The following is a 27120-nucleotide window of genomic DNA, read 5'->3' on the forward strand; positions in this document are numbered from 1 at the left end:
TTGGTAGCATTGCCTTTAAATTGTTAACTTGGTTCAAAAGCTTTGGCTAGCCTTCCACAAGCTTTCCACAATAAGTTGGGTGAATTTTGGCCCGTTCCTCCTGACAGAGCTGGTGTAACTGAGTCAGGTTTGTAGGCCTCCTTGCTCGCACACACTTTTCAGTTCTGCCCCACATATTTTCTATATGATTGAGGTCAGGGCTTTGTGTTGGCCACTCCAATACCTTGACTTTGGAAGTATGCTTGGGGTCATTGTCCATTTGGAAGACCCATTTGCGACCAAGCTTTAACTTCCTGACTGATGTCTTGAGATGTTGCTTCAATTCAATATATCTACATAATTTTCCTCCCTCATGATGCCATCTATTTTGTGAAGTGCACCCATCCCTCCTGCAACAAAGCACCCCCACAACATGATGCTGCCATCCCTGTACTTCACGGTTGGGATGGTGTTGCAAGCGTCCCCCTTTTTCCTCCAAACATAACAATGGTCATTATGGCCAAACAGTTCTGTTTTTGTTTCATAAGACCAGAGGACATTTCTCCAATAAGTACGATCTTTGTCCCTATGTGCAGTTGCAAACCGTAGTCTGACTTTTTTATGGTGGTTTTGGAGCAGTGGCTTCTTCCTTGCTGAGCAGCCTTTCAGGTTATGTTGATATTGCACTCGTTTTACTGTGAATATAGATACTTTTGTACCTGTTTCCTCCAGCATCTTCACAAGGTCCTTTGCTGTTCTGGGATTGATTTGCACTTTTTGCACCAAAGTACGTTCATCTCTAGGAGACAGAATGCGTCTTCTTCCTGAGCAGTATGAAGGCTGAGTGGTCCCATGGTGTTTATACTTGCGTACTATTGTTTGTACAGATGAACGTAGTAACTTCGTTTGGAAATTGCTCCCAAGGTTGAACCAGACTTCTGGAGGTCTATTTGTTTTCTAAGGTATTGGCTGATTTCTTTTGATTTTCCCATGATGTCAAGCAAAGAGGCACTGAGTTTGAAGGTAGGCCTTGAAATACATCCACAGGTACACCTCCAATTGACTCAAATTATGTAAATTAGCATATGAGAAGCTTCTAAAGCCATGAAATCATTTTCTGGAATTTTCCAAGCTGTTTAAAGGCACAGTCAACTTAGTGTATGTAAATTTCTGACCCGCAGGAATTGTGATACAGTGAATTATAAGTTAAATAATCTGTCTGTAAACAATTGTTGGAAAAATTACTTGTGTCATGCACAAAGTAGATGTCCTAACCAACTTGCCAAAACTATAGTTTGTTAGCATGAAATTTGTGGAGTAGTTTAAAAATGAGTTTTAATGACTCCAACTAAGTGTATTTAAACATCCGACTTCAACTGTACAGTGGGGCAAAAAAATATTTAGTCAGCCAACAATTGTGCAATTCTCCCACTTAAAAAGATGAGAGAGGCCTGTAATTTTCATCATAGGTACACTTCAAGAGATCTGCATGGAGGAATGGGCCAAAATACCAGCAACAGTGTGTGAAAACCTTGTGAAGACTTAAAGAAAACGTTTGACCTCTGTCATTGCCAACAAAGGGTATATAACAAAGTATTGAGATAAACTTGTGTTATTGACCAAATACTTATTTTCCACCATAATTTGCAAATAAATTCATAAAAAATCCTACAATGTGATTTTCTGGATTTTTTTTCTCATTTGGCTGTCATAGTTGAAGTTTTACCTATGATGAAAATTACAGGCCTCTCTCATCTTTTTAAGTGGGAGAATGTGCACAATTGGTGGCTGACTAAATACTTTTTTGTCCCACTATGTCTCTTATACCTGGAACAGGCCATGTAGATACTGACTCACCATAAAGGGAATCATTTTGGTACTACATCCTTTTACAATGCTTGAATTTTACAGTACTTGCAAATACTCAAACTATTTAAACTATGTTATAATTGCCAGATGAGGCACTAGCTGAATCAAGGAATCTAGAGATAAGAACAGACTTCATTACTGCTCCTCTTGGCTCTCAATATCTAACTGGAAAAAGAAAAACAATCAAAATAGCTTGATATTGAATTTCTATACAGTACCAGTCAAATGTTTGGACCAACTTATTCGAGGGTTTTTCTTTATTTTGGCTAGTTTCTACATTGTAGAGTAATAGTGACAACTATAAAATAACACATATGGAATCAGGTGGTAACTTTGTTGGTTACAACATGATTCCATGTGTTATTTCATAGTTTTGTTGTCTTCACTATTACTTTACAATGTAGAAAAGAGTACAAATAAAGTAGGTGTGTCCAAACTTTTGACTGATACTGCATTTCAATGTTATTGAGACATAAATGAAAATTAATAGATTTATTAGCACAATTATTATCAAATATGATATTACAATTATAGGAATATTTTAAATATTTTATTTTTGTGTATCTTATATACATATGTAAATAAGGGATTTATATTTATGTATTTTTATAAATTAGCAAACATTTCTAAAAACCTGTTTTTGCTTTGTCATTATGGGGTATTGAGGAAAATATAATTTCATCAATTTTAGAAATGGGCTGTAAACGTAACAAAATGTGGAAAAAGGGAAGGGGTCTGAATACTTTCTGAATGCACTGTAAGAGTATGGGTTGTGAGGGTGAAGAAGATGCTGAGCTCAGTAGCTCATGCTCTTCAGCCATTGACAAACTTGGATCACAAGCATTTCCTACACTTTTGCCAGAATTGCCCTTTGGCCAGTCCATCCCTGCCTGGTGGGCTGCAGTATGTGCAGGGTCCTGTCTCAACCTAGCACAAAAACAACTAACAATCACCCAGACCTTGATTGGCTGCCCTCTAGGGTCAGTGAGGAACATTGTCATCATATTGTAAGCCACAAACATTCATATAAGACCGATGGCTCTATCTACTGGTCAACTGCTGCACTGCAGAGGCCTCTTCAGCAAACAGGTGCTCTCAGGAACGGTTCCTGAACAAAGATTGGCAACCTTGATCAAAGAGACAGACACCGACTCTGTCTGGCAGAGATAGATGTGTAGCATGCTGTGAAGAATGCAGTTGACCCAATAACATTATTTACATCATATTCCAAATGACATATTTTCATATTGTGTGGAATGGACCATAGATGTGGAGCTCAGTGACCTGTTATGTGGGGTGGCAGGTAGCTTATTGGTTAAGAGCACTGGGCCAGTAATTGAAAGGTTGTTGGTTTGAATCCCTAGAACCAACTAAGTGACAGTCAGTCTATATGCCCTTGAGCAAGGCACTTAAGCCTAATTGCTCCAGGGTTGCTATTTTTTTTGCATATCCCACTGAGTGGGATATGAAAAAAATAAAATGTACAGTTCACACACTTGTACATGTGTGAAACAGTAGGACAAATGTAAGCACCCACCTAATTATTATATAATAGTGCATTTTGTATAATTTGTCACTTGATCAATGAGGATTAGGGGTTATTTCCTATATCATAGGCTGTTGGTAACTAGTGATCACTGTGTCTGGTCTCTCATCTCCAGCAGACGGATACCGTGGGGGGTTCTTGGTAGTAGGCCTACAGTAGTGCAATGCATGAGTTCAATTGTGGTTCCACACACATCTATAGTGTAGAGGTGAATTGAATACAGTCAGGAACGGACTGGGACCAGAAATCGTCTCATGAATTTCTGACACCGGACCTTTTTTTTTTACACCTTTATGCCCCCATTATCAGCCCAATAAATACATTTTTGTGCAAAACCCCCAATTTCAACAGGCCCAGTAGGCTAAAGATGGCCCAGCCCATCTGGCATTTGCCAGAACTGCCCTATGGCCAGTCCGACTCTGAATACAGTCCAGTGTTGCTACCTACATAATTATAATTACAAATAAAATTCAAATAAATTAGACAAAAAAGCTACAGATTGGGTCCATGCATATCTGATAATAGATAGAATATAATATAATTTAGGTCCAATAATTCAGACATGTTTTTTTAAAATTCTAGAATAAACTACGATAGAAAAAAACCTTGCAGAAAAATAAAATAATCCATACTGTAGTTGTAAATGGAGACCAGCCTCCTCGATAGCATCGTCACGTGACTTTCCATAGCAACGGGGAAATTGTCATCAGTTCCGCTCGGAAAGAAGTGTAGCAAGTACAGTCAGGTTTTACCAAGCCGGACATTCGAATAGGACAGTATTCTATCGTCTGGTTCTATATTTGCATGTATTTGAGCAAGGCGGACAGTCTTCCGACTAGGAGTGCTCCGTTTATTATATGAAACTGCATCCCGAAATCATGAGTCACCTATACCCAGGGTAGGTGCCATTCTTTGGACATTTTCTACAGGTTGACGTTCCCTAGTGATGATAGAGGTTTTAGTAGGGCTTGTCTACAGACCCGAATGATAGGGTAGCCTACTTGTTGACAATTCTAAGACTTTATTATTCATGTTTGAAATATGTTTTTTTTTACTTCATTGGCTATTGGACTCTGTTTAAAAATATGATTGACTTTATGGAATTGAGTGAACAATAAATATTAGTAGCGAATGGAGAGAACGGGACGCGAACTCGGGTCACCGGCGTGAAAGGCATAGCCTACACCCTACGCAGCTCGCCAATAGGCGTAACTGAATTGGTGGGAATTGTAACGTGGTTCAAATACAATATAAAAAGTTGTTAAGGACTTTATAGCTAATCATATTTTAGCAAATAGCAACTTAACCTTGATCCAGCTACTGTCATTGCAAAACCTTGACGGTTACGCCAAGAGATCCCGAACCCCTTGACGAGATCGACGGGGTGTTACGTTCAGGTCGCTACATTATCACTTCCTTCGATAAAGCGCTTCTATAAACGAAGTTCCTTGTGTGTATACGCCTCATGGCAAAAACAGTTTTTTTGTGAATTTTCAGGGGGTCACCCCAACCGGGACTTGAACGCTGGTCCAGTGAATGTCATCACCTTACTTTAGCCATTACACCAAGAGATCTGATCGTAACAAAAATCACGAGGTGTTGTGTTAAAGGGATAGTTTACTTAAATTACAAAATACATATTAATTTCCGTATGACAGAAATCCATACTTTGTTTTTGTTTACCTGGCCACTGTTTCAAATGCTAACTGTTTAGCACTTGTGGCACACATCTAATACAAGTCAATGGAAACAATATAAGCATTTTCACGCTTCATGTCCAAGTCGTCCTAAAGTATCAAGTAAAATATGTCAATTATTTTGTTACTTTGAGATGATTTGGACGGGAAGCGTGAAAATGCTTATATTGTTTCCATTGACTTGTATTGGAAATGTGAAACATGTAAAAAAAAAAAGATGTGGTCAGATTAACAAACCAAAGCAAGGATTGCCGTCGTACCTTGTCCATATAGTGTTTACAGGGTAAGGAAACCAATATGTCATTTTATAATTTAGTGAATTATCCCTTTAAGTTCGCTTCAATATTATTATTAAGTAGCATATCTTAGATTGTATCTAAATCATTTGGCCACTCAGAATATCTTTGTATGGGATGACAAGGTATCCCATGCTCTTGGACAAGCTCTGGTGACCCTACCCCGATGAGAAATCCGTACCGGTGTTATTTAGAGCAGGAGAGAAAGACATGGGCACAAAAGGGCGATTGGGTTAAGTGCGCTATCCATCCTTTAATTCCTAAGGTAATCAGACACGGGTAATAGAGCCAATAGTTGTGGGGAAACTGTAACGCTTTAGGAAATCAAGTCTGTGTTGGAAAGAGCTAGGCAGAATTGAAGTTGAACACATCCGAGGGTAGACCTGACACCATGATAGCCTAGTTAATGACAAAAACAACAACATGGAAGTTTTTTAATTTTTTTAAACTAATGGCGCAGATGATTCATTGACATTTAGTCTAGATGTTGTAATGATGAAATTAAGCATAATTGTTACTTTCAGAGGTGATGCAGACTGGTGAACCACTTTAATTCATTAGACAGGTATTCTCAATCCATAATACAACCCACTATAAAGGAGAACAGCCAAAATGAATTACGTTACTGATACATGACATATTAGGCACATTAAATGGATACAGTTCGTATGATGTTTCACATTTGAAAAAAATAGCCTTTCTGTCATAATGTAATAGGACTTGCCTTCTCTCTTTAGGCTAATTTCAGCCTACAACAGTCTGACAGACAAACACCTTACTGGATACTTCAACAATACCCGGATCAGGAGACATCTCCAGAGAGTTGGCCTGGTACGTCAAGTACACCAGTGGTTAACACTCATCAGCAATATTCCCCTCAAAGTTTGTATTTGTTGATGATGATGTAGCTTTGGTCCCGGGCGTTACAAGCCACACGTAACACCTTGGACCAGAGCAAATGATGATGATGGTGAGGCAATAAGGCACAAGACTACAGTCCTAGCTAAATTCTTTCTTGAGAAATTGCTCTTGCTAAGAAGCTATTTTTGTTTCTTTCTGATCCATTCAATTAAAAACAATCACAGTAAGGTACCAAATTGTTACCCAGAAATTATTTGATATCGAGATAAAAACAGCTGAGCTGGACCTTTAATTAAAGCACATTTTCTGCAATTCAGCCTCCTGGGTGGAGCAGTGGTCTCTGGCACTAGCTGTGCCACCAGAGACTCTGGGTTCGCGACCGGGAGGTCCATGGGGCGACGCACAATTGGCCTAGCGTCGTCCGGGTTAGGGAGGGTTTGGCCGGTAGGGATATCCTTGTCTCATTACGCAATTAGCGACCCCTGTGGCGGGCCGAGCGCAGTGCACCCTAACCATGTCGCCTGGTGCATGGTGTTTCCTCCGACACATTGGTGCGGCTGGCTTCCGGGTTGGATGCGCGCTGTGCTAAGAAGCAGTGCGGCTTGGTTGGGTTGTGTTTCGGAGGGCGCATGGCTTTTGACCGTCTCTCCCGAGCCCGTATGGGAGTTGTAATGATGAGACAAGATAGTAACTACTAACAATTGGATACCACAAAATTGGGGAGAAAAGGGGGTAAACATTTTTTTAAGCTGCAATTCTACACATTTTGCTATGGGGTGGAGAGGGAAAAATGCAGTTACAGCTAATTTCCTGCAATTCTACTCATTTTGCCATGGAGTGGAGATCGTGGCAAATTGAGTGACTGTCAGTGATTGACATAGCGAGAGAAAAACTGCTGATGCACAAACACATTTTGAAATTGTACCTGGTGTATTCTACTATTCTTACTCTCATTAGTAAGTTGAGATCCAGACTTAGTTCCTAAGATATATATAGTACCAGTCAAAATTTTGGACACTCCTACTCATTCAAGGGTTTTTCTTTATTATTTTGTTCCTAGACCGTCATTGTAAATATGAATTTGTTCTTAACTGACTTGCCTAGTTAAATAAATATTTTTAAAAACAACTTTCAATGTTCTTGATATTTTCAGGATTGACTGACCTTCATGTCTTTTCTCTTTGCTTATTTGAGCTGTTCTTGACAAATTATGGACTTGTTCTTTTACCAAATAGGGCTATCTTCTGTATACCACCTCTACCTTGTCACAACACAACTGATTGGCTCAAATGCATTAAGAATGAAATAAATTCCACAAATTAACTTTTAACATGGCACACCTGTTAATTGAAATGTATTCCAGGTGACTACCTCATGAAGCTGGTTGAGAGAATGCCAAAAGTGTGCAAAGCTGTCATCAAGGCAAATGGTGGCTACTTTGAAGAATCTCAAATATAAAATATATTTGGATTTGTTTAACACTTTTTTGCTTACTACATGATTCCATATGTGTTATTTCATAGTTTTGATGTCTTCACTATTATTCTGCAATGTATTATACAACTCTTGAATGAGTAGGTGTGTCCAAACTTTTGTCTTGTACAGAAATATATATACAGTGTGACAAAAAAGTATTTAGTCAGCCACCAATTGTGCAAGTTCTCCCACTTAAAAAGATGAGAGAGGCTTGTAATTTTCATCATAGGTACACTTCAACTATGACACACAAAATGAGAAATAAAATCCAGAAAATCACATTGTAGGATTTTCAATGAATTTATTTGCAAATTATGGTGGAAAATAAGTATTTGGTCAATAACAAAAGTTTATCTCAATACTTTGTTATATACCCTTTGTTGGCAATGACAGAGGTCAAACGATTTCTGTAAGTCTTCACAAGGTGTTCACACACTGTTGCTGGTATTTTGGCCCATTCCTCCATGCAGATCTCCTCTAGAGCAGTGATGTTTTGGGGCTGTTGCTGGGCAACACAGACTTTCAACTCCCTCCAAAGATTTTCTATGAGGTTGACTGGCCAGGCCACTCCAGGACCTTGAAATGCTTCTTACGAAGCCACTTCTTCGTTGCCCGGGCGGTGTGTTTGGGATCATTGACATGCTGAAAGACCCAGCCACGTTTCATCTTCAATGCCCTTGCTGATGGTAGGCTTTGTTACTTTGGTTCTGGGATTTTTGCTCACCGTTCTTGTGATTATTTTGACCCCACGGCGTGAGATCTTGCGTGGAGCCCCAGATCGAGGGAGATTATCAGTGGTCTTGTATGTCTTCCATTTCCTAATAATTGCTCCCACATTTGATTTCTTCAAACCAAGCTGCTTACCTATTGCAGATTCAGTCTTCCCAACCTGATGCAGGTCTACAATTTTGTTTCTGCTGTCCTTTGACAGCTCTTTGGTCTTGGCCATAGTGGAGTTTGGAGTGTGACTGTTTGAGGTTGTGGACAGGTGTCTTTTATACTGAGAACAAGTTCAAACAGGTGCCATTAACACAGGTAATGAGTGGAGGACAGAGGAGCCTCTTAAAGAAGAAGTTACAGGTCTGTGAGAGCCAGAAATCTTGCTTGTTTGTAGGTGACCAAATACTTATTTTCCACCATAATTTGCAAATAAATTCATAAAAAATCCTACAATGTGATTTTCTGGATGTTTCTTCCCCATTTTGTCTGTCATAGTTGAAGTGTACGTATGATGAAAATTACAGGCCTCTCATCTTTTTAAGTGGGAGAACTTGCACAATTGGTGGCTGACTAAATACTTTTTTTGCCCCACTGTGTGTGTGTATATATATATATGTGTGTGTGTGTGTGTGTGTATATATATATATACACACACAAACACACACACACACACTGAGTGGACAAAACAGTAACGATACCTGCTCTTTGTGAAAGCTATGTAAAAGCTATGATCCCTTATTGATGTCACTTGTTAAATCCACTTCAATCAGTGTAGATGAAGGGGAGGAGAATGATTTTTTAAGCTTTGAGACAATTGAGACATCGATTGTGTGTGTGTGCTATTCAGAGGGTGAATGGGCAAGTCAACAGATTTAAGTGCCTTTGAAGTGGGTATGGTAGTAGGTGCCAGGCACACCGGTTTGTGTCAAGAACGGCAACGCTGCTGGGTTTTTTCACGCTCAACAGTTTCCCTTGTGTGTCAAGAATGGTCCATCAGTCAAGCATTGGAGTCAACATGGGCCAGCATTCCTGGGGAACCCTTTCGACACCTTGTAGAGTCCATGCCCCAACGAATTGAGGCTGTTCGCAGGGCAAAAACGGGGGTGGGGGGGATTAATATTAGGAAGGTGTTCTTAATGTTTCGGTCGGGCTAAGCGATCGCTGATTTCGCTATGCCTGGAACCAGCCTGTATGTCCATGATAATGATGTTGATGCGAGGCTCATAAAAAGTTGTATCGTCTCGTTTGGGCACGGTTCACTCTATGTATGGTACTACACAGATCGAAATTCAAAAGTGAAACATTGTTTCTGAGGTTGGACAGGCAGACAGCGAGTCTTATATTTACCAACGCTGAACCAAACAAAATGCTACTGTAGGCTTTGAAGTAAGGGAAAATAATACCGAGTTGAGATAGCAGGCATAGGTGTGTCCGTGACGGCCAATACAGCGCGGCTTGGAACGCTGCTCGTCCAATCAGCATCCAGGATCCAAACAACCAGTTTTGTAATGATGATGATCATGATGTAGTGATGATGACTGAAGTGTATGGGAGACAGAATGGTAAGATAGTAAAAATCTTCTTTTGAGGACCGTACAGGCTAATAATAACACTTCCTAATGTGATGTGTGATATTCTATCAGATCACCAGGAGTGGACGGATTGTCCCAGACAAAGAGTACAGACACAATGTGATGCAGAGAGCGCACCAGAGGCATGTGAGGGAATGCCTGGCCCAGGCCATCTTCCATAAGGTGCTGGACATGGAGGTGAGAGAGGGAGTAGGGTGAAGTTGCCCCTAGACGCTGACCTTGGGTCAGTTTTGCATTCCCCCAACTAGTGTTTTTTATTTTAGTAATTGTTTTTACCTTTATTTAACCAGGAAAGTTCATTGAGACCCGGAGTCTCCTTTTCAAGAGATACCTGGCCAAGAAGGCAGCAAAAATCAATACATTAAATAATTAAAACATACAACAATAAGAACATGATTTAGCCTAAATGAAATTGCATTTACGCTCCTGAATATGACCCTGTCCTAGAGACCATGATCCCATTGTTCTGATCGGTGGGTTCTTCCTGCCTCTGCATGAAACGTTAAACATTGTCCTTCGCATTCAGCGTCTCCATCAGATCGAGATCAAGAGGAAGTTGGAGGATTTTGCCCGGAGGGAGAGAGTGCATAAAATCAAGGTGCCTCATTTGGATATGAATATTCTGTATAACCTGTGACTCCTTTGAATGTATTGTATCAAACATAATCGAATGCAACCCAATGTCTCATGTATTTTGGAGGGAGTCGTGAGTAAAGGCATTATAACCATAGTCTTTGTCTTGGTGAAGGTGGAACGTTCCAAGAGGTACGAGGAGGAGATAATCCATATCCTGTCTCCACGGCCGCCCACGGGCCCCAGGGTCTCCCACGCACAGCATTCTGGCCCAGAGGGGGAGCACTCTGAATCCTCTGAATCTGTGAGTGATGCCTCTGAGACTATAGCAATTAAGGCAAATGCACAATAATAACAATTTTGATAATGATTGCTCAAGAGTCACATTATTGTGACAAGGTAATGCCGGATAGTTGTGACAAAGGTTTGGAAAATAAGTATCAGTGTTGGCGATTATGTTGTTTGTTTTTAAACTTGATCACGTTTGACGTTTTAAGAGTTATTGTTACAAGAGTTATACACATGTAGCAAATTGAACTTTGTTTCAACCACACAGCAGCCATGGAAAATGTATTTCATTGGTAGCTCTAGGCTGTATGTTGATGGATGTGTGTGGAGCTGATTCATGGCCCGCGCATCCCAAATGGCACTCTATTCCATATATAGGGATGGGTCCTGGTCAGAAGTAGTGCACTATATAGGGAATAGGGTGCCATTTAGGATGCAAACATAGCCGTACGTGCTGAGATAGTTGCCAGGTTGGTGTTGACATTCTAGTCAGCAGGTCTGAAGAACACTTCTCTCTTGTGTTTGCTCAATGTCTCGTTTAAGAGTGTATTCAATGTGAAGTGGTGGGATTACACAAGTTTATCTCACGCTTTTGAAATGTAAGATGTGGTAGCTTAATGGCTGAATCAACATATGTCGAGGGGTGAACGCCTGCCTGGGTTTTTCTGGCTTTGATTGTTGTGTTTACTAGAAGTTAGATGGTGTCTCTTGACAAAATCTGCAAACAGATGTATCACAAGCATGTTGGGGCTTGTTCAAATCTTACTATATAGTGTTGCCAAAAATACTTCAAATATCATTAAAAGCACTTGGTTAAACATACACTGAACAAAATATAAATGCAACATGTAAAGTGTTGGGCCCATGTTTCATGAGCTGAATTAAAAAATCCCAGACATTTTCCATATGCACAAAAAGCTTATTTCTCAACAACAAACAATTGCACAAATGTGATTGCATCCCTGTAAATGAGCATTTCCTCTTTGTCAAAATAATATATCCACCTGACAGGTGTAGCATATCAAGAAGCTGATTAAACAGCTTGATCATTACACAGGTGGACCTTGTGCTGGGGGCAATAAATGGCCACTTTAAAATGTGCAGTTTTGTCACACAACACAATGCCACAGATGTCTCAAGTTTTGAGGGAACGCGCAATTAGCATGCTGACTGCAGGAATGTCCACCAGAGCTGTTGCCAGAGAATTTAATGTTAATTTCACTACCATAAGCTGCCTCCAACGTCGTTTCAGAGAATTTGGCAGTAAGTCCAACCGGCCTCACCCCGCAGACCCTGTGTAACCACGCCAGCCCAGGACCTCCACATCCGGCTTCTTCACCTGCAGGATAGTCTGAGGAGTTTTTATGTCTGTAGTAAAGCCCTTTTGTGGAGAAAAACACCTTCTGATTGGCTGGGCCTGGCTCCCCAGTGGGTGGGCCTATGCCCTCCCAGACCCACCCAAGGCTGCGCCCCTGCCCAGTCATGTGAAATCCATAGATTAGGTCCTAATGTATTTATATAACTGAACCAATTTTATTATATGAACTGTAACTCAGTAAAATCTTTAAAATTGTTGCATGTTGAATTATATATTTTTGTTCAGTGTAGTAAATTTGTAGATACTGTAAGAGCATGTTTAAAATATTTAAACATTTACTATGATGAGCATTTAAATGTCTATCAGAATAAATAAAAAAACGTATCCTGCTTAGAATGTATTGTTGATGTGTGTGTGTGTGTGTGTGTGTGTGTGTGTGTGTGTGTGTGTGTGTGTGTGTGTGTGTGTGTGTGTGTGTGTGTGTGTGTGTGTGTGTGTGTGTGTGTGTGTGTGTGTGTGTGTGTGTGTGTGTGTGTGTGTGTGTGTGCCTCAGCCGGGCTCGTCTCGACCCAACACGGCTCCAGGGAAGATGCAGAGGCCGGTGCGTCTGAAGCCCATCCATAGTAACAGCACCACAGCCTCCCACAGACACACCTCCCCCTACAGGCCCCATGACTCCTCCAATGAAACGGACCAGCCTTTCAACTGCATTGTGAGACCACCAATGTCGACTGTATTATTTATAACACTGTAGCACTCACACACGCACGCAGACACACACAGACTTACGGGGTTGGCCACCAGTGGAGTCTTTATCCGTTAGTCAGAATTCCATGCATGTTTTATTGCACTTGCTTGCCTTTGTATTCCCAGACCCTTATCCGGGCAACTTGTAATTGAAGCGTTATCACAGGAATTTTCTGTTTTCCTCCCTCTCAATTTCCGTTCCTGTGTCGTGGTCACACCTGTTTTTCCGAAAGGGGGCGGGGCATCCTTTCCCTGATTAGAGTCCATTTCCCTTTGTGTTCCAAGTTCCTGTCTAAATTGTGTACTGTCCCTGTCGATTGTTTTTGCCTTCATCAGATGCTGCGTGCAGCAGTCCAGAGCCCAGGACCTGCCTGTGAGCGCTTCTCTGTTATTCACAGACTTAAACTCTGTTTCTGTTTCATGAGTTTTATGACATGCAGTTTTGTCACACAACACAATGCCTTAGATGGTCTCAAGTTTTGAGTATCAAATGTAGCACCCACCAGAGCTGTTGCCAGAGAATTTTTGATTTTCCTACCATAAGCTTCTACCCAGATGGACAAAGACTCCAGAAGACATTTGACCGGGACAGAGTTTTCCCGTGGTATATCCCCCTACCGCCTTCCAGTCATCAACAACTTTGTTACCCCAGTGCCACCACCGACTAAGAGGAAAGAGAGGGGCGGTTTTAAGGGTACCCCCAATGGCACTTTCAGGGGACGGAGACTGCGCCCCACCACGGCCCCAAGTGGTCCCGGAATGACGGAGGTCTCTCTCTTCTCCCTTCCTTCCTCCCTCTCTATCTCTTCAACCATAGTTCCCTCCACCCTTCAGATGACACATGGTAGCGTGTCCAACCATTCTATAGTCAAGTCTGATCAAACGCACGCTATTTTATGGGGGTGCGGGTTGAAAAAAGTCGGTATAAAATAAATAGAATCCGCACACTCGTGAGCTCCACCACGTACCTTTATTAATAAACAAACAGAGTTGTTGGAGATGTGCTTTGATTATGAACTTCCACTTTCTTACGATATAAAATACATTTTACCAAGACAAATATGATTATTCATGTTCTGAGTTGTTCAGTGGGGTCTTTCTCTAACGTATCATTAACATTATATCGAAGAAGTCCGATTTCGTAACCTAATACATCCGATAATAATCACTGAGCTCTGTTGGCATAGTGGTGCAGGGTTCTCGTAACAACTGTTGAGGATTTTACATTTCGGGATCGTCGTCTTCAAAATCGTTATCTGCGGGTTTGCAAAGAGCTAAATTAGCATGACACGAGCTGAATTAAATGTAAAAGGCTTTGAAAATAAAAAGCTTGGTATAAGCTTGGTATGCTCTGTTAATATTTCACAGAGATACGCTTAATATTAAAAGCGTATACAACAATATGAAACTACTACATGTCATGTCTCAAACTCGATATCCATCTTACCTCTATATTGTTTTTATGTCCTGTGGATTCGAAAAGAAAGATAATGAGTTCAACGGGAAAGAGCCTGTCAGGTAGCCAGTAATTTAGCCTTAATTCTTGCACAGAATCCAGCCTAGCTGACGTGATGCAATTTTCCTGATTAAAAAAACAACGTTATTTTATCTGATAGAGAAATTAGGTTTGGACCATTGCTTTTCTTAGAGGATTATCTACATAATTAACATAATTCTACCCATTTGTCAAAATATGCGTTTTTTGATTGGACATTCTACACGAGTTTTAAAAATAATTCTCTACAATAAACACACAGTGATTTTTATGTCAGACCAAATCACACTTCTCTCAGATATACTATTCTTCAGTACCAGTGCACAGCTGCAATTTATAGTACAGTTTGATTACAAGGGCTCTCCAGATAGGCACAGTGACTGTAAGTTAGCTGCCCACTTCTATCATACCCAATAGAAACCATTCAGGTTTTATGGTGCTTACTTAGTGTAATATAATATAAGCAATTTAGCAAATGCTTTTATCTGAAGTGACTTACAGTCATGTGTATATACATTTTGAATGAATGTCCGTAGTGGGTACTTACTGACCTAATTATTCCTTTGCAGTATTATAAAGGCCGCAGGACACATTGAAAACAAATCTGGTTTTGCTTCCAGGACTCTACTCTCCCTCGGACCTCTGTGCAGAGCAAAGTATGTGTGAGCATGATGTTCTTTGGGAAGACAGTGCACCTGTCACATGACCTGATGGACATGAGGGATGAGGTGAAGGTGTTCCAGCAGCACTGTGGGGGAGAGAACCTGTGTGTGTACAAGGGCAGACTCCAGGAGGGAGGTCAGTATGGGAACACGCAGGAAGGGAGGTCAGTGAGGGTGTGACAGACAGAGTCGGGTCTATTCGGTCTTGCCCAAATAAAAATAAAAAACACTTTTTTTAATAGCACTTCATTTTTTTTCTAATTTCAAACCATTTGCATGCAGATTGCGTAAACATCCCATAAAATATGAAATACTACAATACAACGTATCCACTTTACCTCTATTTATTTTTTAGAGACGTTCCAGTTTGTGTCGCGGCGCCACCGTGGCTTCCCCTTCAGCCTGACGTTCTTTCTCAATGGGCTGCAGGTGGAGCGCCTCAGCTCCTGCTGTGAGTTCAAACACAGGAAGGGTTCCCGGCTAGGCGGCCGCCACGGACATTTTGGATTCTCCAGCACGGAGGGAGCCTCGCCCTGCTACAGGTGAGATACATTAACAGCAGGATTTTAAAAGTACGTGTTACTGTCTGAGAATGGAGTGGTCATTTCGAGTGTTAGAAAATGTATATTCAATCCAAACTTTTTTTTAGCACCTCTATTATCTGAATTTGTCAATAAAACCCCAATTATGATGAAATCTCAGTGATACACGTTCAATGTCTGCAGTTTAATCAGGTCACAAGGATACAGTATGTGAGGTTCATTTTCATTTTCCAGGTGTATCATAGCCATGGGGTTAGACAAGAAGCCCACCCCTCCTCCAAAGAGAGTCAAAGAGGAAATCATAGTCACCCGCCCTCTAAACCCTGGGAAGGACACTGCAGGGGTGGAGGAGGAGATGATTGGTAAAGACAGTCACTCTCAACCAGAGCCTGAGACAACTCAGCCACAGAACATGGAGACAGAGATCAAAGAAGACATTCCAGAAGAGGAGGACAAACCAAAAGATGGTACACTGAGCTACACAGATGGAGACCTGAGAGTTATATCAATATTATATTGACATTTTGGTAATACTTTACTGTAGCCCCCCTTACATGCATTTATAAAGCCTTTATAACAGCTACAGTTGAAGTCGGAAGTTTACATACACTTAGGTTGGAGTCATTAAAACTCGTTTTTCAACCACTCCACAAATTTCTTGTTAACAAACTATAGTTTTGGCAAGTCGGTTAGGACATCTACTTTGTGCATGACACAAGGAATTTTTCCAACAATTGTTTACAGACAGATTATTTCACTGTATCACAATTCCAGTGGGTCAGAAGTTTACATACACTACATTGACTGTGCCTTTAAACAGCTTGGGAAATTCCAGAAAATGATGTCATGGCTTTAGAAGCTTCTGATGGGCTAATTGACATCATTTGAGTAAATCGGAGGAGGTGTACCTGTGGATGTATTTCAAGGCCTACCTTCAAACGCAGTGCCTCTTTGCTTGACATCATGGGAAAATCAAAAGAAATCAGCCAAGACCTCAGAAAAATAATTGTAGACCTCCACAAGTCCGGTTCATCCTTGGGAGCAATTTCCAAACGCCTGAAGGTACGACGTTCATCTGTACAAACACTAGTCTGCAAGTATAAACACCATGGGACCACACAGCAGTCATACCGCTCAGGAAGGAGACGTGTTCTGTCTCCTAGAGATGAACGTACTTTGGTGCGAAAAATGTAAATCAATCCCAGAACAACAGCAAAGGACCTTGTGAAGATGCTGGAGGAAACAGGTACAAAAGTATCAATATCCACAGTAAAATGAGTCCTATATCGCCATGACCCGAAAGGCAGCTCAGCAAGGAAGAAGCCACTGCTCCAAAACCACCATTAAAAAAACCCACTACGGTTTGCAACTGCACATAGAGACAAAGATCATACTTTTTTTTAAAGAAATGTCCTCTGGTCTGATGAAACAAAAATATAACTGTTTGGCCATAATGACCATTGTTATGTTTGGAGGAAAAAGGGGGACGCTTGCAAGCCGAAGAGTACCATCCCAACCATGAAGCACGGGGGTGGCATCATGTTGTGGGGGTGCTTTGCTGCAGGAGGGACTGGTGATCCTAACTGACCTATGACAGGGAATTTTTACTAGGATTAAATGTCAGGAATTGTGAAAAACTGAGTTTAAATGTATTTGGCTAAGGTGTATGTAAACATCCAACTTCAACTGTACATGAAGACATAATATCCATCATAGGCTGTCATAAACAAGGCATAAGTTACCAATATTTTTGTGAAAATTATTAATAATACCTAGTCAGTTGTCCAACTGAATGTACTCAACTGAAATGTGTCTTCCACATTTAGCCTAACCCCTCTGAATTAGAGAGGTGCGCGGGGCTGCCTTAATCAACATCCATGTCTTCAGCACTCAGGGAACAGTGGGTTAACTGCCTTGCTCAGGGCAGAAAGACACATTTTTACCTTGTCAGCTCAGGGATTTGATCCAGCAACCTTCTGGTTATAGGCCCAATACTCTAACCACTAGGCTACCTGCCACCCCATAATAGAAGCATAGTCGTTGCTCTGTCTAACACTCTATGGTACAAGATTAAAATCATCTTAATAAGATAGTTAATCATGTTAAGAATAATTTTTTATGCTATGGAGTCATAAAGCGCTATTTTTTTTCCCCAACAGACTATGAAGAGGACTTTGAGGCGGATGACGAGGGGCAGGCTGAGGACAGAGGAGAAGAGAAAGACAAGGAAAGTGTTCCTCCCTCCAGCGAAAGAGACGGAGAGGATAGAGAGAAAGGCAACCAGTCTGACAGTGAGGACGATGACAAAGTTGGTTAGTTAATAATCTTGAAAAATCTTGATTTATAATCAAAGGAAAATGAATTAAATAGAAGAGTTTACACCCCAATCCAAATATAGTCCACTTCATCCCTTCATCGTAGATCTCAATCCAAATATAGTCCACTTCATCCCTTCATCGTAGATCTCAATCCAAATATAGTCCACTTCATCCCATCATCGTAGATCTCAATCCAAATATAGTCCACTTCATCCATTCATCGTAGATCTCAATCCAAATATAGTCCACTTCATCCATTCATCGTAGATCTGAATCCAAATATAGTGCACTTCATCCATTCATCGTAGATCTGAATCCAAATATAGTCCACTTCATCCATTCATCGTAGATCTGAATCCAAATATAGTCCACTTCATCCATTCATCGTAGATCTTAGCTCTTTCAATGATAAATGTTCTATTCCTTTGTCTCCTGTTAACACTGTCTCCCTTGTAGAAGAGAGAAGGTCAAGGTCGAGGTCAGACTCCAGCTCCTCAGGAAGTGACATGGACGACAGTGAGGCTGAGGCCAAGGAGGACCAAGCAGTCAACCAGGCAGCTGACCTAGAGGAGGCTCCTCCCCAGGCTGAACAGGCAAAAGACACCCCCACCACCATAGCACCTGATCCAGACCAACCACCCACAGAGGATCCCACCACAGCCACAGAGAGCAGCTCTCCTACCCCACCCCAGACCACCTCGACTGGGGAGGAAGACACAGGGACCTTGGGGTACAGCCCTGGGGACAGCACTGCGAGACCCACAGAGCTTGAGGTGTCAGACACAAGTGGGCTGTCGGAGGAGCGGAAAGGTGCTGAGGCTAAGGAGGAAGACGACAAGGAGAGTGGGGCTAAGGCGGAGGGTGAGTCGACACTGGAGGAGGAGCCTGAGAGGGGTAAGTATGTACCGTCACATCCAGACTCGCCTGAGTGAGAGCTGTAACCCTCCCCTCCCCGGGGGCCTTTTCCATAATCAGAGCTGTTAGTTTTTCTATATAATACAGTAGTTGAGTTTGATATATTTCCATGTATACAGGCCTTTACATAAGAATCCATCGATTTTAATTCTGAGTATTGTGAGATAACAGGTCAGTTCGGATGGTGGAAAAGGTGATTCTGTGTGTTGCTTGGGAGAAACCATTTCCTGTTGCATTTTGGACCTGCCTGTCCTTTTCTCATTCGCCTTCACGCCATTGTAATTGTGATGATAAATAAGATGGCTGTTGGAGCTAAGTGGGAACATGCTTTTTTTGGTCTCATCTGTGTTTGTATTCAAGTGCGTGCCGGTGTTTTTGGACTTTAATTTGATAAACATTGTAATGTACAGATGTAGGATTTTAATTTGAGCCAGTTTGCTACAGCAGGAAAATAATCCTTAAACAACAGGAAATGTGAATTATTATGTGGATTATAATTCAAGGACCTTTTTGTCGTCTAAAATTTCAAAATGGAAATTACGAACTTCAGGAGGCTTTTTAAACCTCAAATACACTACAAGTTTTACATTTCCTGGATTGCAGGAAAGTTCTCCTGCAACAGCATGATCAAATTAAGATCCTAGATCTGTAGAATGCCTCTGAGGAATTTGTATTACTTCACCATAGTTCTTCCTCAGAATTGGTTGAACAGATTTAACATTCTTAATGAACAACTTTGTACTGTATACCTGACAAATTATGTCTGAAAATACTGAGCTGAGGATTGTGAATGTCTGTTTTGGGTTTGCTCTCCTGCGTTCTTTGTTAAGTTGATGTAATTTTGGCCAACACAAAATATTTTTATTTTATTTGTTTGGGCCCATGAACTTTATCTCTGTATTGCTTTTTGCTTGTTTATTTAGCAGGTTAGCGTTTTTTGTCATGAATCTTGTTCTGGGGGCAGCTCTGTAGAGTGGTCACTAGCTGGTATGGCCACAAACTCATAAAATCAGTTTTTTAACATAACCATAACCATGACATTAACCACACTGCTAACCCTAATGCATAAAACCCTAACCTTAAATCAAGACCAAAAAGCTAATGTTTTTTAAAAATGAATTTGTACAATATAGCTGGTTTTTACTTTGCAGCTGGCCTATCTAGCAGAAATTGGTCAGTTCTGCCTCCAGGGCCAGATTCATGACAATAAATGTCAACCTGCATTTATTTCATGCATGCTGAACATCTGAATGTGATATACATTATACTATTCTCCTTCAATTGGCTAATGTGATATTAAAATGAGTCTCTCTCTGAAATGAAGTTTCATTTTACTTTGTTCTGTCTAATGTCCAATCATTGCTTTCAGTTTATTTTGTTTTAATGGCTCCTCATTATGTTATTTTTGTATATGATTATATTATATTACTGCTTGTGTTTGTTGACATGTAAAGGTCATTCATTGCATGCTTCACATCTCTGTCTCCTTCCCACGCCAAACCCAAGCCAAGTCTGTGCAGGAGAAACTAGCAGAGGCCATTTTGAAGGAGGCTCAGAGTCACTCAGAGCCAGAGCTGAGTGACACCAGCACTGAGACGGAGGAAGACCCCACTGAGAAAAACCAACAACCAGACACCATTGGTAAGAGCTCCAGTTATTTGTCCTTAATTAACACTTGTGCAGTATATTTAGCGTGTGAGAAAACGTCATTAGTCAGTCACCTACCACCTATTTTTTTCCCGCATGTACGGAACCAGAGCAAGCCGGGGCTTTTACTCTGGAGCGTCAGATCAGTACAGAGGAAGTGAAGTGTGAGGAAAGTTCACTCAGTGCACAGGAAATGACCTCACAGAGTGCTGCCGAGGGAAAAGAAGTCGGGACTGAGCTGAAGGAAGAGGAGGAAGATGGTGCACCGGAGTCTGAACAGATAACTGAAGAAACCAGTGGTGTGACAGAGGCGAAAGAGGAGGATCCAAAAGCCAGTCCGGAGACAGATGATCAAGAGGAGGCGGACAGCAAAGTAGAAACAAAGGGGAAAGAAGAGGGCGAAGAAACTAAGGGCAACCAGGAAGAAGATGAGGCTGTGGATCTTCAGGCGGGCAAGCCAGCTAAAGCAAGTGATTCTGTAACTAGTAAAGAGCAGCAGGAAGAGAAAAACACAGCAGATCCTGACATACCACCTAGTGAGTCAGAGGAGATGAAAAGTACCAAAGACGAGTCATCTGCACCAAAAGAACCAGAGAGCAAGACAGAGATAGAAACAGCTGTGACGGATGAGGCAGGGACTGAGGTGGCAGAGAGTGAAGCAGTAGAGATGAAAGCAAAGCCCACTGGGGATTCAGAGTCCCATAGCCACAAAGAGATGCCTATAACTGACAAGGACAGGCAGGGAGATGGGGAGGAGGACACAGTTGGAGGCACAGAGACTGAAGTCACAGCAGATAATTCAAGCAGCGTGTCAGAGAAAAGTGGAGATACTACTGTCTGTGCTGAAAAGACAGCAGAGGGAGCTGAGAAGCGTGAGGATGCACCTAGAGAAACCGAAGCCAAACTTGAGAGTGACACAGGGGAGGCTATGAAGGAAGACAGACTAGAAAAAGAAGCTGGTCCGGATGAAATTGGAGGAGAAACTACTACAGAGGATAAGGCAAGTGATAAGGCAAGTGATAAGGTAGAAAATGACTTTGCCCAAATTGAAGAAGGGAAAGTAAAGGACGGTGAAAAGACTGGAAATGATAAGAAAGAAGAAAAGCAAGAGCCTGAGGAAGTAAATACTGGAGAAGCTAAGAGAGATGAAGAGAAAGTTAGTGAGGGTAAGGTAGACAGAAGTGAGAAAGATGGGGAGGATAACGCAGAAGAGGGGACACAGGGTGGAGAAAATGCTGAGGGGAATAAGGCAGAGGAGGGAGAAACAGATGACAGCAAAAAGGCAGCAGAAGTAGAAGATAAGGTGGAGTGTGAAGAGAAGGTTGGACAGGCAGAAAAGGAAGACGATGATGGAGAGGAAATTGTAAAAGAAGAGGGCAAGCTAGAACGTGGGGAAATGGTTGAAGAAAATAATGCAGCAATAGTATCTGAGCATGAAACAGGAGAGAAAGAGCGAGAGGAAGTAGTTGAGGAAAATGTTGTGGATGCAGAGGAAGCCAGTGAACTTAAAGCGGAGGAAGGAGAAAACATGACAACAACTGAGGTCAAAGTTGAAGAGACTGAGATCAAAGACAATGTTCAAGAATCTGTATGTGATGCGGACGAGAATGATGAATTTGATGTAGAGAGTGGCTCAGCTCCAATTGTTGGAGATAGCACTGCGGCCAGAGATGAGACCCTAGTCAGCAGGAAAGAAACAGAGAAAAAGGACAGTGAGGTAGATTCTGAAAATGGAGAGACAGCTGCAGCCTCTGAAGTTCATAGTGACACCGCAAGAGAGGAGACAGAGTCCACAAACCAAGATACCCAAGGCAAAAACAAGGTAGATGAAAAAGACAAGGAGGCAGAAACAAAGACAGATGACCTAAACAAGGTAGTGACAGAGGAAGATCCTAAAGACCAGGAAGAGGCAAATGACAAATGTGAAAATACCAAAGTAGATCAGGATGCAGACACAGCAGACAAAGAATCTAAGGCTGAGGAATCTAACAGAGATAGCCATGCTGGTTCACATGTAGGGGACCCAGAGCCAGTTAACACTGGGGCTGAATCCAAAGAAGAGGCTATGTCAGAGAATGCTGATAAAGAGACTAAGAATGTCAAGGAGATAGAGGCATCTGTAGAGTCTCAAGAGCAGTCGGAACTAAAAACTCAGTCAAAGGACAGAATTGTAGATGCTACACTTGAGAGTGCAGATAAGAACCCAGATACAAGCACAGATAACTTGGATGATGGCAAAGAGAAAGTTAGCGATGCTACTACAGAGGTGATTGTTGTTTCTGAAGAGACACAAGCTCCAGCTTCAGAACCCAGAGCTATGGAGCTAGAAGATACTACAGAGACTGAATCAGATCTGAAGGAAAAAGAACATAAAACGGAAGACGAATCCACAGAAGGGGCAAGCAAGCCATCTGAAGAAGGAGCCAGCGTTGTCCTGAAACCTCAGTCAGAAACACAACAGAAAGAAAGCAGTGCATCAGGTAAAGACGCTAATGTACTTGAGGAAAGTTTTAAAGCTGAGGACCATTCTGCAACTCCAGAGACCTTGGATAAAGGAGACAATAGGGATCTTGTAACTAACTGGGTGAATGTACATCAATCCTCAAAGTTCTTTGAGACATTCATAGAGCCCCTAGATGACTTTACTTCTGACAATGCCATCAGTGAGTCTAATTCGGATGCCAGGGCTATAGCGCCAACACACGTGACCGAAATTTCCAGACCAGAGAGACCTACTAAAACTGCAAAGACACCAGACCCGAAACCTGACGATCATGATACCAATGCCTCGGAGAGGAGCGCAGCTGTTGGAGGCGGAGCTGGCACCATTGTTGAGAGTATAGTTACAGAACTTAAAGAGGCAGCCCCATCCACAAAGGATGACAATGAGTCAAACAGTAATAACATGGTGGAAGTGATCCAGTCAGATCTCAGTAGTACTCACTCAAGAGACGATGACGCCAGTGAAACTGGGCTAATGAAATACTCTCTCGAGGTGGAAGAAGGAAAAGAAGCCACTCTCTTCACACTCTCTGCTGAACTTGAAGACAGCAGTAGAGAAGACACAGCTGGGCCACGGGAGGAGGGTCAGGGTTATTCAGAGGAGCTCAAAAGAACAACAGGGATGTCTGAGGATGACAAGGACAAAGATATGACAATGCAGGGAGAAACTGATCTGACAGAAATGTCCAAAATTGATGTTGAAAGGATACAGGGCTCTAACCATTCAGCTGCCAGTGGCAGGCCTGAAAAGATCATTGAGGATTCAGCAGAGACTGAAGAAACCAAAGATAATTCCGGGTTGGATGAGCAACAAACATTGCAAGAGATAACCGTCCTGACAACACTTTCCAAAAATGGAGATGAAACACAGGAGCAGTCTGAGAGTCCAGAGAATCACTCTGAATCTGGCACAACGTCAAGAGAACCAGAAGACACCAAAGATACAAAGGAACCGAAAGAGCAAGAGGCTGCAGAGGTTACAGAGCTAAGAGCCATTTCTAAATCTGAGAATGAGAGCCAGGAATACTCCCAAAGAGTGCAGCTCCGTTCTAAACAACTGGATGGAAGCAGGAGGGGAGACAAAGAAGATCTACAGCTGATTGACCAGCTGAGCACCTGCTCAGTGGAAGACTCTTCGCTGTTTGGCCACACCTCATACCCTCTGTTGACAACTGCACTGACTGACAGTAACTATTAGAAAGCAACAGGCTGGCACAAGGGTAAGCTGCACCATTATTCCATTTCTATATATCTGAGATTTGTTGATATCTGAACAAGAAAGTAAAATAACACATAGGCCTTTTATTTGGAATGACGTTTGCTCTATCTATATTACAAAGCACTTGAGACAATCAGATGACTGCAGGATGACCAAGAAGGATATTCTTCGACATCACATTCTTTCCGGAGTTGCGTTATTCTTGAGAGGGACTTGCTGTAATGGTTCTCATGAGAGGACACTGCAGGAAAAGTTTATCAAGAGCTTTAATGATTTCCCCCTTTTTTTTACCAGCAAAAAAATTCTGGGTCATGAAAATGTGTCTTTATAAAAAGTTTTGATTGTAGCACAGATGTTTACAACCATCCCTTTTTGGGGACAAACAGTGAGGCCTTGTCTGCTGGAGGTATCAAGCACAGGTGCTGTCACCAGCCCCCTGTAAACAGATACCCCTCAATTCACGCTGCACAAGTAAATAAATCATTCATAGTCGTTAAGCCTGGTGGAGGCCAGCTTGCCCCAAAGCACCTTAACACACTTCGCAAGGTATGGTTGTGTGATGATTGGTTTGGAGAGAAAATAAAATACCACTGACTTAAAGCACTACAACACTTTTGCGTTGATGACAAAGACCTGATTGGATTATAGTTTGGCACGGGCGAGGAAATACAGTTGGCTCTTTATACTGGATGTATAGCCTTAATTACGCAGATAATGTTCATCGTTTAGACACAGAAAGAAGATGTATGAGATAGGTTTCCATATTTTACATTGTGATAACTCTCCAGAGATTTGTTTCACTTTATCTGTAACGTATACATGGCCTGTTGTCACAAATTGTATCCCTGCATTTCCATTCAACTTTCTAAGTGATTACAATGTATTCCTTTCGAGAATTTTCGAATCCAATTTAATGGACATGCATTGAAATCAAATTCACCCAGTTCATTTGAAAATATTGTATGTCAACCATACAATGAATACCTGCTGTACACAACTACACAAACAGTAATAATAAAGACTTGCCTAGTTAAATAAAGGTTCAATAAAAGGTCAAAGGTCAAACATACAGTAATAATGGTTGGAGAAATTGTGAAATGTCCTATGTAGGAAACAGTTGGTGTCAAAATGTGTTGCTGCTAACACATCTAATACCTGTATCATTCTTGGTTCGTTTATGCCTTCAGTTGGGGTGGCAGGGTAGCCTAATGGTTAGAGCGGTGGACTAATAACCGGAAGGTTGCAAGTTCAAATCCCTGAGCTGACAAGGTACAAATCTCTTGTTCTGCCCCTGAACAGGCAGTTAACCCACTGTTCCTACCCTGAACAGGCAGTTAACCCACTGTTCCTAGGCTGTCATTGAAAATAAGAATTAGTTCTTTAACTGACTTGCCTAGTTTAATAAAGGTAAAAGTAAACATTTCTTCAGTTGCCATTCATTATGAATCCTGTATTTAATAATGAGGTGTTTATTGTCACAAACAGCGAATGTGTGCAGTGAAATGTGGCGTTTTACAGGGTCAGCCATAGTAGTATGGCGCCCCTGGAGAAAATCAGGGTTAAGTGACATTGCTCAAGGGCACGTCAACTGATTTTTCACCTTGTCGGCTCGGGTATTCAAACCAGCGACCTTGCGGTTACTGACCCAACGCTATAAACACTAGGCTACCTGTCGCCTAGTTTGGCATAGTTTGGTTAGGATTCTTCCTGTTTACGTATAAATTGTTTACGTATATATCATATCAATGTCAAATCATCTAGAATGAAACTCAATGTGATTTCTCTATTTTATTGAAAAATAAAAGCACAAATTGACTGAGCATTCTGAGGCTGAAATATGGTTTTACGGAATGCAATACTATTTTCAAAACCCCCCCAAAATGGCCAAATTATTTACAAGAAATAAAAACTAACTGAAATCGAATCAAACAGTTCAACACCATGAACAGAGAGAACAGAGTAGATAGCTTTAGGAATACAGATAACGATGTAGCTTATTCTTCTTTCACCCAAAGTGAACGTTCAAGACTAGACAATATGTGTCTATGTGATAAACGTATAAAAAAAGGTTATGGCCTTATGAATGTTCATTCCTATGCTTCTTACCATTTCCGTCAGTGGGTGGAAACGGCATATTCCTCCTCAGTTCATCCAGAGATGGACCTTGGGAATCATGTCATCCTCATGATTACAATGTACTTCCCACTCTAGAATGCGCTTCGAGCCAATCAGAAACGAGTATTGAACGAGTATTGAACAATGCCATGGCTTAAAGAATAAATAACCCCTACTTACACCACTTACTTTAAAGCTGAGTTGCGCAAAAGGTGTTTGCCTTGGCGCATTTGTTATTGTTTCTGTTTTGTTGATCAAACGGAGGAAGTGTGTATCCAGTGCCGTGGCCCTCTGCTGTTCTATCCTGTGTGCAAGGGTGTCAGAGGGAAAGAAAACAGCGGTGGTTGTCTGAAGTCACGTCTTTGTTGTTGTAATATGGCAAACGGACGTGGCAGTGTCACCGCAACGGATACCAACTTTAAAGGAACTTAAAACGACAATCTGCACCATAGGGTTGGGGTAACAGAGGGCACATCGAGGGAACAGAGGGCACATATATAACACACTAATCAGGGGAAATGAGAACCAGGCGTGTCATCAGACAAGGGGGGGAGGGGATTCCGTGACAAACGTGACACCCCAGGACCTAATAACCACGCTCTCTCACTTTCACGTTGAGTAAAAATACAATTTATTTATGACACTTTTGATCTACTGCCAGGACATTTCTAACGGACAGACAGACACTTCAGCAGTAGAGCACACATATACACATTCAACTCCAGTTACTGTGTCCCTCGAGA

General features: G+C 41.6%; 1 protein-coding gene across 3 annotated transcripts; it reads left to right on the plus strand.

Moving 5' to 3' along the window:
- Positions 1-4118: 4118 nt before the first annotated feature.
- erich3 (glutamate-rich 3) lies at positions 4119-26076 on the plus strand. 3 transcript variants are annotated; one of them, XM_046302470.1, is made up of 15 exons: positions 4119-4292; positions 6125-6218; positions 10088-10213; positions 10563-10634; positions 10785-10913; positions 12769-12927; positions 13518-13730; positions 15078-15255; positions 15475-15661; positions 15896-16128; positions 17821-17973; positions 18436-18873; positions 20401-20535; positions 20652-24263; positions 24384-26076. In XM_046302470.1, exons 1-14 carry the CDS (start codon positions 4252-4254, stop codon positions 24239-24241), a joined length of 5748 nt encoding a protein of 1915 aa, XP_046158426.1. In that variant the 5' UTR covers positions 4119-4251; the 3' UTR covers positions 24242-24263; positions 24384-26076. The 3 variants fall into 3 exon arrangements, with proteins under 3 accessions (XP_046158426.1, XP_046158425.1, XP_046158427.1); XM_046302469.1 differs by having other exon boundaries at positions 20652-26076; XM_046302471.1 differs by having other exon boundaries at positions 17821-17952; positions 20652-26076.
- The last annotated feature ends 1044 nt before the right edge of the window (positions 26077-27120 follow it).

The sequence above is a fragment of the Oncorhynchus gorbuscha genome, linkage group LG15 (genome assembly GCF_021184085.1).
Source record: "Oncorhynchus gorbuscha isolate QuinsamMale2020 ecotype Even-year linkage group LG15, OgorEven_v1.0, whole genome shotgun sequence".
Lineage (NCBI taxonomy): Eukaryota > Metazoa > Chordata > Actinopteri > Salmoniformes > Salmonidae > Oncorhynchus > Oncorhynchus gorbuscha.